Source organism: Rhinolophus sinicus, chromosome 17 (assembly GCF_057876585.1).
Source record: "Rhinolophus sinicus isolate RSI-liver-muscle chromosome 17, RSI-T2T, whole genome shotgun sequence".
Lineage (NCBI taxonomy): Eukaryota > Metazoa > Chordata > Mammalia > Chiroptera > Rhinolophidae > Rhinolophus > Rhinolophus sinicus.
In genome coordinates, this window is record NC_142517.1 from 180,844,862 (window position 1) to 180,857,982 (window position 13,121).

At 38.0% G+C, this 13,121-nt stretch overlaps 1 protein-coding gene across 2 annotated transcripts in view; it reads left to right on the forward strand.

The window, feature by feature from the left end:
• The window catches only part of PLCL1 (phospholipase C like 1 (inactive)), a 301,735-nt gene that overhangs the window by 248,350 nt on the left and 40,264 nt on the right, over positions 1–13,121 (forward strand). Inside the window, exon 4 of one of the 2 annotated variants that reach the window (XM_019750756.3) lies at positions 12,399–12,474. The exons of the other annotated variant lie outside the window; for it this stretch is intronic. Coding sequence (XP_019606315.3) covers positions 12,399–12,474 — 76 coding nt within the window. The remainder of the gene's footprint in view (positions 1–12,398; positions 12,475–13,121) is intronic. 2 annotated transcript variants of the gene reach the window in all.

A 13,121-nucleotide genomic window follows, 5' to 3' on the forward strand; every position in this document is an offset into this window, starting at 1 on the left:
GCTTAAAATTCCTGCTTCCCATTAGAATAAAATTGAAACTCTTTGCTGTGGCCTCAGAGGCCATCTATAATCTGGCCTTGCTTGCTTATCTCACCTGCCTCTCCCAGCCTCACCCTCATACTCTCTCTTCTGCTCACTCCCCTGAGTAAAATGAGCTTTCTTTCTTTCTTCAACCAGACCAAGCTAGTTCCCATCTCTGGGTCATTTTATTTGCAGTTCCCTCTGCCCAGAATGTTCTCTTGCACAGATGGTTGCTTCTTATCTATTAATTCTTAGCTCAAATGTCATATCCTCAGAAAAGCCTTCCCTAACCAGTCTCCACCTATCATTTTATTACATAACACTGCTTGGTTTCCATCATTATACTTAGTGGTGTTGAAAAATATTTTGCTTGACTTTTTGCTTAATTTCTGCCCTCCTTTAGCCCTGAATTTGAGTGTATAACTCCATGAGAGCAGAGACCCTGCATAGTCTTCCTTATAACTCTTGTCTCTAGAACCTAAAACAGTGCTGGCAAGCAGTATGTTATCAATTAATGTTAGTTGAATAAAAAGTAAATAAAAGCATCTATTGTTGATGAAAATAGGGTAATTCCCATGCTATAACTGAATGTGTTTTATGGTAAATCTTAAAATCCCTTCTGTTTTACCTCTCTGACACCACCCTAGCTAAATTGTTCCGTCTTACCCACACAGTTAAAATCCCATAGACTAAGGCAAAACTGTGGAGACAGTGAAAAGATCAGTGGTTGCAAGGTTCTGGGAGAGGTAGGATCAGAGAGGAAGGGATAAATAAATGGAACACAGGGAATTTTTAGGGCAGTGAAAGTATTAGTACGATATTGTACTAGTGGATACATGCCATTATGCATTTGTAAAAACCCACAGAATGTGCACCACAAAGCATGAACCCTAATGTAATCTACGGACTTTAGCTAACAAGAATGTATCAGTATTTGCTCATGAATTGTAGTAAATGTACCACACTAATGCAAGATGATAACAGTAGGGAAAACTGGCGGGGGGTGAGGGGGATGGGGTAAGAGGGTATAATGTAAACTCTGTTCTTTCTGCTCAACTTTTATGTAAACCTACAACTTCTCATAAAAATAAAGTATAAAAAAACCCCTCTACAGGCTATTAATAAAAACTATTTGGATGACTAAGGCAGAAGACAAATTCAGGGTTTATTGCCTGGTAGTGGTGGTGGCGAGGTAACAAGGTATTTAAAAATGAACAGCTTGTGTGTTGAACTGAGACTCAAGTTGCTTAAATGTTTGAATTTCTCAAAAGTGGTTAACGAGCTGTATAGATGCTATCCAAGAGGAAATGTTGTAACCACTAAAAAAATACAGTATATATTTAGAAGAAGAAGTCACCTGAAATCATTTCTGAGCAGATGCAAATGTTTAAATTATTTTACTATCAAAAAGAAATGAATCAGGAAACCAAGTAACCTACATTTATGGAAAGACAACCTAAGAGCATCAAACTATACTACTTATTAAGAGGAAATAAATGAAAATATTCTAGAAAACATTGACAGACTGTTTTTTTTCCCTACGTTTAGCTTTTCCCTAAGGACCTGAGTTGGCCCTGTTCCTTACCAAACTTCTGGATAATTTAAAATTAGAAATATTTCCTCTTGATGGTTTTAAAAATCATTCAGTGTTAAAAGTCATTTAAATATTAATATTGCAATTATAATTCTATTGTACCATCTGTGTTGGTATAAAGTAATCAAAAACCAAATATGTCTGTCGTTAAGAAGGCTTATTTACGTGGCACAATTTCAGAACATACTCCCCACCCCCATTCCATTTGTCATTTAAAACATGTTTCCTATCTGCTCACTGGTATTTGAAATTTCAAAATTACACTCAGTTCCTTTGGGTTAAGACTTTTCATCTCTTTTAAGATGCAAAAAGGTCTTTATGAGTAATAACACAATAGATTATCAGTAATCCGTACTTTCGAATAATTTCACAGATTCTATCCTCCAAGCAGGTTTGTTCCTGGGGAAAGGAAGACATCCTAACGACAAAGGGTTCCCCAAGTCTGGCTAAGGTGAGGGAGAGGTTGCTCAAATAATTGCAATTTTTCTTGAGAGCAGCCCTATCTACAATCTCCCTTAATATGCTGAGTAGGGATATAGCTACGTAAATGCCTAGCTGATATTTAGGAAACTTAAGCAGAGAAGACTTTCCTGATATCAAACACTGTCTCAGCCAGAGGTGGGAAGTGACAGCTTCTGCAAAGCACAAAAGCAAACTGAGAACACTATTAATCAATAACTCAGACAAGTAGAACAGGACCTAAAAGTTGAAATGAAGGTGGAATTGATGTCTCTTTGCCAGGCTGAAGACACACAGAGGAGAGCTATTGACAGCAGTAGACTGCTGGCTGCAGTCAGAGGTGGCTCTGTGGTCATCAGGACAGTTTTTGAGAACTGTCCCAAGAACTGAATTTAAAATCAGGTTACCATTTCTCAGTGACTTGTCCTTTTATTGCACTGTGCCTTTTGTTTGGCTCGGGTCTCTGAAAGAGCAAGTGTCACTTCCCCATTCTGGATTTTCACTTTCTCTAAGAAAATATCCCATTGAACTAGGTAATACAATCAGTCACTGCTAAGTCTTTTAAGGCTGTTAATGTAATATAATTATGTTTTGCAAATAAAAGTAATACGATGTGAGCTGGATTTTTTTTTTTCTGTTTAGGATTAATCTTATTCCTGGGGCTGTTAAAAATGAAAATTGGTTACTGAAAGAGTTGCCAAGTGTGATAGCCAGGAATGGAGCTGTTTAATTCTATAAACGTTTGCTGAGCTTCTCCCATGTGCAAGCCACTGCGTTCTAATGCTGTGGCAGGTACAGCACACCCTGTGTTCCAACCGCTTAGAGTCAGGACAGGTGACCTGGTAAGGTCCATCCCAGGCCTGGGAGTCTATGATTGGTGACCTGCTTGTGTAACTCATCATTTAACATGGGGTTGGAATAGCAGGTGATTATATTGAACAATACTTGCAATTTCAGGAAGACACTATCGAAATTAGTCTGTTTGAATAGACTGGGAATTTTTCTTTCTGCAATAGTGATTTGATGCATGTGGATTGAATACTATTTTAGAAATCCATCTCTAGCCCTGGCCCTAATATTTTACTCTAGTCACATTTCTACATTTGCTTATAGGACATGACTTGGATGTCCCAAGAATAAACAACAGACATTTCACAGGTCAAAAACTGGGTCGATCTTTTTATTTCCTTGGCACTCAGTCACTCTTTTCTGACCACAGCAAAAGATATCACTATGCCAACGGTCTTCAGTTCTTCCAAATCTTTTTCAAAGGCTGTCTCTCTCTCTCCATATTAACTCCAGTAAGGTCTTTTCATTTATGATTCAATGTCAGTGAGAGCTATTGCTTCTTTCCTCATGGCATTACTCTATTGTGTCCATCTCCTTACGTTGACTTAGCTAAGGTTGTCACCAGACTCCCTTCTTCTGCTTGGATTTTTCAATAGACTGACTACTCCTCCATCTAGTCTCTGCCTTTCCCTAATTCAACAATTGGAATAATCATCCTCAAATCCTTTTTTTTTTTTAAAGAGTTTATTGGGTAATAGTGTGTTTCTCAAGTTGTCCTTCAATCTAGTTGTGGAGGGCACAGCTCAGCTCCAAGTCCAGTCGCTATTTTCAGTCTTAGTTGCAGGGTCTCAGCCCACTGTCCCATGTGGGAATTGAACTGGCAGCCTTGTTGTTGAGAGCTCATGCTCTAACCAACTGAGCTATCAGGCCACCCCTCAAATCCTATTTTTGATTTTTAACTAGACTTACAAAGCCTTCACCCACCCCAGTGCTGCCTGTTTTGTCAACCCCATTTCCCACTTTCTTCTCTTTGAACCCTCTCCTTCAGTCAAGCTGATGTATTTGTCACATCCTTTTCATTCTCCATCCTTTTTATTTCCATCCTACACCACCCAGGCTGCCTTTACAGCCTTAATTCCCTCTCCATCAACATCAAGCCCTTTGTCTCAACCTCTAGCAAAACTGACCTTATTAAGAAAAGGTTCATTCATTGACTTTATTCATGACATTCAATCCATACCACATATAAAGAACTTTGTTGAGTCTGTGCAATGCAGACATAAATGAACAGAGACAGGTATCAGCACAAATAGCACAGCAGCATTTTGACTTGAGAGAAATATAAGTAAAAGATGGGAACATGCATATTTGTCACTTGTAAAACATTTTTTTTTTCTTTTGACATTATTTTATGTATGTCTTTAAGCTTTTTGATTAGTCAACTCAACCAACACATTTTGGACACCTGTTACAGTGCAGGGTGCTGGGGGGAAACAAATGGTATGAGACAATATGTCTGTCCTTGAGGAAAGAGAAATCCTGATGGGAAGGCAGGACTTACTCCTCAAAAAGGAAAGGAGGAGAGACACACAGAGTCCAGAGAGTGAATCTGATGATGTTTATGTCCTGGGCTTGATAGAGTCTCAAGCCCTGTGTCATGCGGGGCGGCCTGCGGGGTCTCTGGTCCTGCTCCCCACATAAGAACGCAGGACATGGTGAGGCCAAAAAGGGACACCCACAGAGCCATAAATAGGGGAGTCATACCACTATATTCTCGCTGGTGGCTGGGCTGGAGACACAGGAAGCAGGAGCCACACTATCCATAAACCGCCATCGACTTGTCTCTGCCAACCAATCTCACTGGCTAGCAATCCACTTCTCTGCAATCTGCAATCCACACTCTGCCGCTTGCTAACTCAGCCACCATCTTCTTGCTAGCCCCCATTTTTCTGCTAGCTTAGCTACGACAGTTATATTAGTGGCCAATGGCTCACTGGTTACAGCTGACGGCCAACTAGCCACAGCTGATGACCATCTGATCACAGTTGATGGCCTTTTACTACCCGAGCCAGCACCTTTCCATGTGAGGCCAAGAGCCTGGAAACTGCACTCCTGGCTCTGTCCCCACACCCTGTGATGCACTTTTCACGGTGATGTACCCCCCACCCCTATTCCTACCCTGTGCCAGCAGAAGTTTATTTGCAAATAATTTTGAAAGAAAAATGTCATCTAATATTTATATAACTTTTTATTTAGATAACTGAATTTTTACTTCTCTCATGTTCTCCCCTGTCTACTTTTTCATGCATAGTCAAGAAGTATTTGCCTAACATATTTGATCTTTTTAAGTGTTTTAAATGAATGTGAAAACTTTTGGGTAGTTAGTGGTTTGAATATAGCATTCAGAGATGGAATAGTTTCAGGGAAATGCACCTGTAAAAAATAAACCCAAAGCATTTTCTGAAGGTGACTTCTGTGCTGACTTATTTAACATTAACACAAAAGTTAAAACTTTACTATGGTAAGAGCAACAGGTTTTCTGAAGATAAAAAAAAATCAAAACATTCTAGAAAACAAAGGTTAATCTTTTACTAAGTCAGCTGGGGTGTGATTTGGAGAACAGCTGATTGTGTTAGCATGACCAGGAATCTAGCAAAAAGTTAATTGCTATCTTTAATCGCTCTTGCAATGGAATCAATATACTGGCAGGTATCCCAATTAAGCCAAGCATAATGGGTGAATTAAATGCATTCTCTTCCATCCGTGTTCTTATCAAGATAATGTTGAGCTTCAGGATGGGAAAAAGTTGTAGGTATATCTACAGTCTCAATGTAGTTTTACTTGTTGGTGGGAATGCAGACTGGTGCAGCCGTTATGGAAGGCAGTGTGCAGGTTCCTCAAAAAATTACGAATAGAATTACCATATGACCCAGCAATCCCTCTCCTGGGTATCTACCCCAAAAATCTGAAAACATTTATACACAAAGACACGTGTGCTCCAATGTTCATTGCAGCTTTGTTTACGGTGACCAAGACATGGAAACAACCAAAATGTCCTTCGATAGATGAATGGATAAAGAAGTTGTGGTATATATACACAATGGAATACTATTCAGTGGTAAGAAAAGATGAATAGGACCATTTGTGACAACATGGATGGATCTCGAGAGTATAATGCTAAGTGAAATAAGTCAGACAGAAAAAGCAGAGAACCATATGATTTCACTGATATGTGATATATAAACCAAAAACAACAAAAGAACAAGACAAACAAATGAGAAACAAAAACTCATAGACACAGACAATAGTTTAGTGGTTACCAGAGGGTAAGGGGAGTGGAGGGTGGGAGATGAGGGTAAGGGGGATCAAATATATGGTGATGGAAGGAGAACTGACTCTGGGTGGTGAACACAATGGGATTTATAGATGATGTAATACAGAATTGTACACCTGAAATCTATGTAATTTTACTAACAATTGTCACCCCAATAAATTAAAAAAAAAAAGAAATCAATTTAAATTGGAATTCAGTAAGTCAAAGAGTCTTTCCTTCCATCTCTCTCTCTCTCTCATTATGAAGTTTGTGTGGAACTTTACATTAGTTTGCATTTCAAATAGTATGTTGGCTTGTGTAGTAATGGAGCCCAGAAAAAGAGCAGCTCACTGGCACGTGCCCTTCCAGAGCTGGTTATTTAAATACAAACTGTTGTATACTTAGTGCATTGAAACTTCCTTCACTTGTGGGTGTGGTAATGTCTTCTGCTACATTTTCTGCATGAGGGCAGAATTGTCAGCATCTTGAAGGTTGACAACATTTCTACTTAGTGAGAGGGTCCCCAAGACACTGGGTATCAGAGAAGCATTAATAAGCAGGCATTTCAGGCTGGCTCCTTGGTGGAATATTGTACCTGTATCCTTGAAGTTCACTTTACATTCCTGAATATTCAACTTCTTACAACACTCTTCATTAAAGGCAGTGTGAGGTAGTCGAATTGGCCTGGAAATTCTGGAGAAGGTTTACGAGGGTTAGTCACCTGGTAATTTTATGAATGAGCTAAATTCTAATCAGAGCTGGATAAAAACAAACATTTGTAATGATTACTCAATATATAGCTGACAGTTGTTTGGGAAACAGAAGAACTGGAGAGAAGAAAAAGTGAAATGATCCTTTTCTCCAGAAAGCAGCTCCCCGAAGCAGTTCCTGTTACTGTCACAAATGTGGAGAAAAATGTCCTTTAGCCTGCGTTCTGCAAGTTCTCTTGTCCTGCGCCATTGTAAATCAGGCTCACAGGTAGTGACTCTCAGGTAGTCCCAGGACAGAGGATACTTCATCACATACACCAGAGGCAGCGGACTTCCAATAAGCTTGCAAATGTTCTGACCTGATGTGTGTTTCTGTTTCACCGAAAATTAACCATCTTGATAGGATTGACTTTGCTTAAAAACAAAAGATGACAAACTATTAACATTCCTTCTTATCTGACTTAAACATTTTTCAGAAATTAAAAATGAAAGGCAATGATCTTCGTTTTAGTTAGCAAATATATATGTAACGGTGATCAGATTAAAAAATGTGCCAAGTTCAATACAATTCAAGTGTTATTTTAAACAATTTGAACAAAGGAGCCGCTACAGACCAAAAACTAAATCCCAGTGTTCTGATTAGAAGGGAGGTTAAGAGATAGATTAATTATTGCACTCTTTTTAAGGTGAGATAACAAAATAGGTCTCGGGTAGATTGTTTTTTGATTCACATATCCTAAGTGATTGACTTTCCAAATTTGATAACACCTTCCTGAAAAAGTAGAGGGCTCAATAAATACATTTGTTTCTAGGCTTCATAGGAAGACTATCTATATTGGTTGATGCATGTTGCAAATTAGACTTGGAGGGAGAAGCAGTCATGGCAAAAATGTGTTTTCATGATGCTTTAATTGATGAATTCTACTCTATTAAATGTTTGTCATCAACTTGTACTTGCAATAAGACTTCCACACTTAAATACCATATCAGTATTCTAGAACAACTTATAAGCTTAGGTCTGCTCCTCAAGAATGCCTGGGTTCTAGACTAAACTATTTCACTAACTAGCTGTGTGGCTTTAGGCAAGTCAATTTGGGGCTCAGTTTTTTCATCTATAAAATGGAACTGTACATGATAGATGGTCCTTAATGTGACTTCTAAATATAAAGTTTGTGGTTCTAGGAATTTAGATATAATTCAGAAGGAAACTGGACTTTGTAGAAGGTTTGCATCATGCTGTGATGGAAGCTCATCTTTTCGGAACCATTAATAGTTACGTTGACTTTACAATGATCCGAGGCAATTAGTTAAATTCCCTATTGAGAAGAGCTAGAATGACAGTTTTTTCACACGTGTTGAACAATTTAGTCTGTCTCTAAGTAAAAATGTTACTATCCCCTTCTCTAAAGTTTTCATTTTAAATAAATGATTTAAATCTTAACTGACAATTTAAACACCCCTGTTGAGGACACATCTAATGCATAAAGTAATGCCACACTTTATCTGGGTAAATCACTATTGATTTCGATACAAAGCCAGGCAAGGAAATAAGATCCATTAGGAGATATTCATGTGACAGAACCAAAGAAAAGCTTTTTGTGTTACTACAACAGGCAAAGGCACCTGGAAACTCAGGCTGGGACATCAGATGTGTAAATCCGGCTCCTGCCAGATTCTATCACTGAGTTAACTCAGCCTTGGCTGGCGAGGTGCCCTGACTCCCCAGTTAGGGGATTATCTGAGGACATGCTTCTCACCTTCTCTCCTGGACTTTTGTTACTTTATATTTCATTTCCGTCAGTATCTGTAGAGACCTAGGGAGGAGAAGAAATTCAAATCAACCATTTTTCCTTCTTAACAACTTAGATAAATTACTTAGTTGGGGAAAAGTTGAAATTATTGATTCACATGTGGTTTGCAATTGCTGGTACATTTCAGCTACCCATCTTGTTTGTTTTCTCTGCCACTGCTAATAATTGAAAGTTAACTGCAGAAAACATGCATAGATAAAATTGTTCTTCTATATACAGTGGAAGGTGTTATAGAGAAGGCGAAATGCTTTTATAAGAAAAGTTCATATGAACATTGATTTTAAATTCTGAAAATGTTAATGATGTGGTATTTTATAGTCAAAGTTGTGACTTTTATTACTAAAGGATTTCAGGTTATCCTCTAAAGAACCTCAAAGAGATGCTCTTCTATGTTGAAAGTTAAATCACACTCGACTATTTCTTTATAAAGTGATCCATTAGATACTGGGAAAAGCAAGCTTCTTATACTCTGTGGTTAACAAATATTTACTTGGGGATTTTGGAAGAGACCTTGAATCATAGAATTTCTTGTATGTTTTGCACCTGACATTATTTTACCTCAAGTAAGTGATAAACTTTTTAAAATTTATTTTATTTTCTGATATTGAGTATTATATTTTCTGTAGGCATAATCCTGTTAAATGCTTTGTGTTTATTTTTCAGTCTTTAATATGAAAGGGAATTAAGGAGCATGCAAGATTAAACAAAGATGGAGAAGCCTAGAAAAAAAAAACTGGAGACAAAAATATACTAGATTTCAAAAAAGACAGTTATAGATTTGAGAAGTGATCAATAGTAAATGAAATATTTTATTGTGCATACATATGCAGGTAATAGATGTGTAGAAGAAATAAGTACCACAAAGTAAAATAGAAAATAGGTGATTATATAAAAGGATAGATGAATTTGGGGATGTAAAAGTAAATAAGATTGGGTTCTTACTGTACTGGAATTACAATTTACTGGGGAAGTGAAGAGCAGGAGATATAGGTAAACAATTAATTGTAATTTAAGACAGCAAATTTAAAAAATGTAAACAGACTAAAAAAATAGAGAGTGTTCTGGAAATTTGGAGGTAAGAGAGGGAGGGAAGGGGATTTTAGGACACCAGTGGAAGAGCGGGTTTGAAGTGAGCTGTGAGGCCTGGTAGGATTTGACTGGGGAGAAGAGAAGATGCCAGGGGAGAGGTAGAGATTGTAGATGAAAAAAGAAGGCTCATTAGGAATAGGTTCTTGAGGGAAGCAGGAAGAGGTGGGATTTTTAAGTCTATGTAGAAGAGTTAGCCTTGGCAAAGAGGACACTTTCTGCTCAGGTTGTTACAAAGAGGCTATAGAGTTTGTGGATGCAGGAAGTATATTCTTTTTTGTTCTCAACACTAAGAAAATGCTTAGTACAGTACTGCAAAGAAAACTGGTCACAAATCAATAACGATTTTTTTTTAAATCAAAGAATAGTATCACATGTTCTCTACTTAGAGCAACACCAAGAGAAATGAATATAAGATGTCAGAATATAAGATATCGTCAAAGGAATCATCAATCCTGTTCCTTTTTTATTTTGTATTTTTCTTAAAATGAATATATTTGAATCTGGTTGAAATGAATTGATTATGGGCATGCCCTTTTATTTTTTCTGATGGCCGGGTGACTTTGGAATGCTACATCTCAAATTCAAAGATTGCATGTATGTGAAGACATGCATTCTTGCATGGAGCATGGCCAAGCCAGACCAAATTAGAAGGGTGCTATTTTTTTCATGAAAACAAGAGGGATGCCAGGAAGCTGGGATTTTAATTCCAGCTTGATTGTTAATTATTTTGGGGTTTTTTTTTGGGGGGGGGCAAGAATCTTAACTCCTGTAAGTCTTACTTTCCTCCCCCCCTTTTTAAATAAAATTTAGGGGGTGGCATGATAGCTAAGATTCTTTTAGACCTAAAATTAAATGATTCTAAAAATGTGTAATTTATTACCTATTTTGCTCATGGTAAAGTCACAGAATGTGTTTTCCTTATAAATATTTCCCTTGCTTGAATTTCATGAAAACATTTTGTCTGATATTTGACTATTTGAAACATCTGATAACTTTTGAAAATATTATAAAAACTCAATTGATGTTGCCTATATGGATGCTAAGATTAGAAAAGACTAAATCCAATTGCATTTATATTAAATCTTTCTCTGCCTGCAAATTTCACTTACATGGAAGCTGTAGAAACTCTGGCTACTGTTAACTATTTGACAAATTGTTATTCACAGCTTTCCACTTCCTCTTGGGAGTTGAAAGAGTTAACTGATACAGTTCAAAAGTGTGACTCAGTTGAGAATTTCTTGGTGTCTAGTTTTATGGTTTTGATAGTCAGTTTAGCCCTTTAAATAAGTCACTTTAGACTAATCACTGCAGGCAGAGAAATGTAATTGAATTTTGTTTGGTTGAATTGATTATCATATTTTATTCATCTGAGTAGACTTCCCTGTTAGACTATGAGCTCCAAGGAGTTAGAGATGTGTCTGTTTTTGCTCACCAATGTGTCCTACTCTTTGTGCTTTCCATAGTGCTTTTACATAGTGGCTGCTTAATAGATATTTATTAAATGAATGAATGATATGATTTTACTCCTATGGAGTTGTTAGGCACTAAAAATTTGTGATTCGATGTTCTTTTCCATTTGAAAATTTGTAATCATAAAGCACTTTATATTTGGAAGTCATTGTACAAGAGTACAATCTGTTCAACAGCATTTAATTACGAAAGATGTCTTACTCAAGACCTTTTATGTCCAATTTAAATTCTGCCTTAAACTCCCTGCAGTATATTGAGCTAGAAAGATAAACAGAATACCCAGAGGGAAAGATTTCTTAAGAGTAGAAGAGGGGCTGGAAATTCAGGAAGTGTTACTTTGCTTATTTGTTGCCTTTCTTTAGTCATTTTTTCAAAAGAGCCCCAATTCCTTGTCTTTCTGATTATAGCTTCTTTACCTACTATCATCTTCCCCCTTGTCACATACAGATTTTTCTTTTCTCCATCTCTCCAACAGTTGTCTTATTTCCCCCATTTCACTCAGTATGTTAATTACCCCTTGGATATATTTGCGTTCTATCCAAACATGGAGGGCAGGGACAACCATTTCAGTGTAGTACGTACAAGCTCTGATGAGTCAGTAGCTTTGAAATCTGACCCACTCCTCATTCTTGCCAATGGAGCTGGAGCCCTTCTAGAGGGAGGGCCAGGCCTCTGCCATCTTTGGACCACCCATATCCAAGCTATCAACTTCATGGATGTCTTCAGTGGTCCTTCAGCTCCTCACTAGGTGATTCCCCATTCTGATTCTCATTGACATTGTTCCAGTGCCACCTGCCTTGTGTTGTAGAAACTTTCGGGATGAGGGAGTGGAATAAGAGGTATTCATGAATATTCTTGGGGGCTTAAAGAATGTATATGCATTTATTCAACAGTTATTTGTTTGATACCCATTGTGTGAAGGCATGTTACAGAACGGGAGCAATCATAAGGTAGGTGACTAGCTGTGGTGTTAGAATGGGTGGCAGTTGGAGCAGATTATCCTTCCCTCTCCCATCTTTTGTGGTTAAGGCTGTGGCTCCCCATTACTGGCAGTGCCACGTGGGTCTCTCTGTATGTACTCTTTCCAAGGAGCCAGTTTAAGGATTTCTGACAATCACCTTTTGATGTTTGTTTTGTGGCAGATGATACAAGAGAGCCGGTTTCTCATAGAAATGGCTGACACAGTCCAGGAAAAGATTGTGCAGTGTCAGAAAGCAGGTAACTCCCCCCCCCCCCCCGCATCCCCCCCACCCCCCACCATTTTCTTTAGAAATCATAATGATAATTCTTGGCAGAGTTTGTAAATAGTTTTGGTTCTTATGCTTAAAATTCAAATCTTTTATGCCACAGTTTATACTTTGTGTTATAGTTAAGTCTTTGCGTAGTACCAAAGAAATCTAGGTGACAGCAGGTGGGTTGTATGTGTATATATATGGGGTGTGGTATCTGAAGATTTCTAGAGAGGTGAGGGTTTCTGAATCTACTTTTGTGGTTTGGGAACCTAGCAAACCTTTTACTACTGATATGGAAGTTATGGTTCCTCGTTGCCTCTTCATGGTTACAATTTGAACCATAAGCCCTTAATCCTCTAGGCTTTTGCCTGGCTAACTAGTCCTCACTGTAGAATGATCTTTCTTGAAGGATGGGATGGGTCACATCTATGAGGACACGCCTATATGTTTAGTCATGTTCCCCTCAATCTGCACCACCTTTGTACTTCTGTCTCTCTGGATCCATGTCTCCTTGATCCACACACACAATTAACGATTATGAGGACGGTGACAATAATGACAATTGCTTGATCTACATGCGTATGATATACTAAGCACATACATTATGTTGCTTAGTCCTCATAACAACTCTGC